Source organism: Babylonia areolata, chromosome 10 (assembly GCF_041734735.1).
Source record: "Babylonia areolata isolate BAREFJ2019XMU chromosome 10, ASM4173473v1, whole genome shotgun sequence".
NCBI lineage: Eukaryota > Metazoa > Mollusca > Gastropoda > Neogastropoda > Buccinidae > Babylonia > Babylonia areolata.
In genome coordinates, this window is record NC_134885.1 from 42,346,850 (window position 1) to 42,348,653 (window position 1,804).

Sequence of the window (1,804 nt, forward strand, 5' to 3'; positions counted from 1 at the left end):
CTCATGAAAAGGCGCTGGAGAGGGGAACATGCAGGTATCCGCTAAAGAGAATTGTTCAGGGGACCCTTGCTATCCCCCAAAGCAACTTAAGTGCTGTCCAAGACAACCTCTGTCAATCAGACCCCAACGAAGATCGTCATTGGTCTTGTAGATAGTGCAGCATTCAATAGAAGGTACAACAGAAACCCATTCAATTTTCAACACTTCAACTTGAATTTTTTGTCTGTACATGGACGGCCGCCAGATCCCTGCCAAGGCCCTGACTCCAGATTTTGAACATCGTCAGTTTGTCAGGACCTATCACAGTCTGATGCTGGCAACTGGGGTGGTGAACAAAGACACTGGAAACAGCATAAAGTATCAAGATTTTGACCAAGGATTCACCCTGTATGGTTTTGATCTGAGTCTGAGTCTGGTGGATGGAGACCAGCAGTTTGAACTGATCAAGAGCAGTGCCCTTTGTCTGGAAATGAAGTTCTCTCAAGTTGTGAATCACTCTGACTATGTGTTTGTGTATGCAGAGTTGGACAGCATGATCAAAATTGACCATTCCCGCCAAGTGCTGACAGACTTTTCATCATGAACAGTGTGGAAATTGCTGCCATGTTGAATAAAGACATTCGCACTTGACGTGTCTTTGGGGGATTATACCCATGGAACAAACTCCCACTCTCTTTCACCACCCAGCGACCTATCGCATTGGTGATCAACACTGACCACAGCCAAGGACCATGAGAACACTGGGTCAGTGTGTGGTTTGATGGACAGGGAAAAGCAGAATATTTTGATAGTTTTGGTCTACCTCATTCGTTTTATCCAGACACTGAAAAGTTCATTTTGAAACACAGTTTTAGTCATCTCTTTAACCAAAGACTTATTCAAGACTTAACTAGCTCAGCCTGTGGGTACAATGTGCTGTATTTCATTTTAAGAGAAGTCATGGTCACAGTCTTGTCCAAGTGTTGTCTAAGTTCCATCCCTTAAACTGAGGACCAATGATCAAAAAGTAAGACCATTTATTCATTCTGCTTACAGAAAAAGTATTTTTAAAAGCAATGTAACGTAGTGTGCTTGTCACATACAGCACACTTTTCACTATGACTCACAATGGAGGGATTCTGGAGGAAGTTGGGGATGGGATTGTAAAAATGAAAGCTCAGATGTGCTTGACTCTTATCAATCTGTTTGTCACAGAGTTGTTACCCATGTATCGTGCTGAGTTTCAGCAAACCGGACAGAATGCAGATGGAGAATGTGTCACATGCTTTTATCATATTCTTGGATTGAGACCACTTGTGGTCTAGACTCGACACAGACCATCTTTTGTCCAGGTGGTCTGATCTTGTGTCATCGTATAAAGTGTCAGAGTGCTCAAACTGGCTGTGTTTGAAGGTTGAAGCATGGGAATATACAAAATCCCTAGAGTTTCAAAAGAAAGTCGTCAGTGTTATCATTCGTAGTATTTAAAGCAAACACAACCAGAATCGTGGACTCTTGACTGGGTAACAGATTTGGGTGTTTTTGTTTCGTTGTTCTTATTTTGTTGTTGTTGTTGTTGTATTTTTCATTGGCTTGTTTGAACCCACCTTGTTTAAATTAAATGCAAACATAAAAGCTTCTTTTACTGATTGGTTAATTTGAATATTTGAACTGGTTTAAACCGACTCTTCAACACACACGCACAGTGTGCTATAGGAGAGGTCTTGACCATACCAGCATTACCTTCTCTGCTACATTCGACCTTGCAACATCGTCTTCAGCAACCAGCGCCATGAAGAACGCAGAGCCAGAGTCTACACTATAT

General features: G+C 42.0%; 1 protein-coding gene across 1 annotated transcript; it reads left to right on the plus strand.

Moving 5' to 3' along the window:
* Nucleotides 1-229: 229 nt before the first annotated feature.
* LOC143286371 (uncharacterized protein F54H12.2-like) lies at nucleotides 230-583 on the plus strand. Its single transcript, XM_076593910.1, has one exon. The coding sequence runs from the start codon at nucleotides 230-232 to the stop codon at nucleotides 581-583; it is 354 nt and encodes a 117-aa protein (XP_076450025.1).
* Nucleotides 584-1,804: the final 1,221 nt, after the last annotated feature.

Bases quoted from the DNA above. Each gene is read 5' to 3' on its own strand.
- LOC143286371 (XM_076593910.1), top strand. From the start codon at position 230: ATGGACGGCCGCCAGATCCCTGCCAAGGCCCTGACTCCAGATTTTGAA.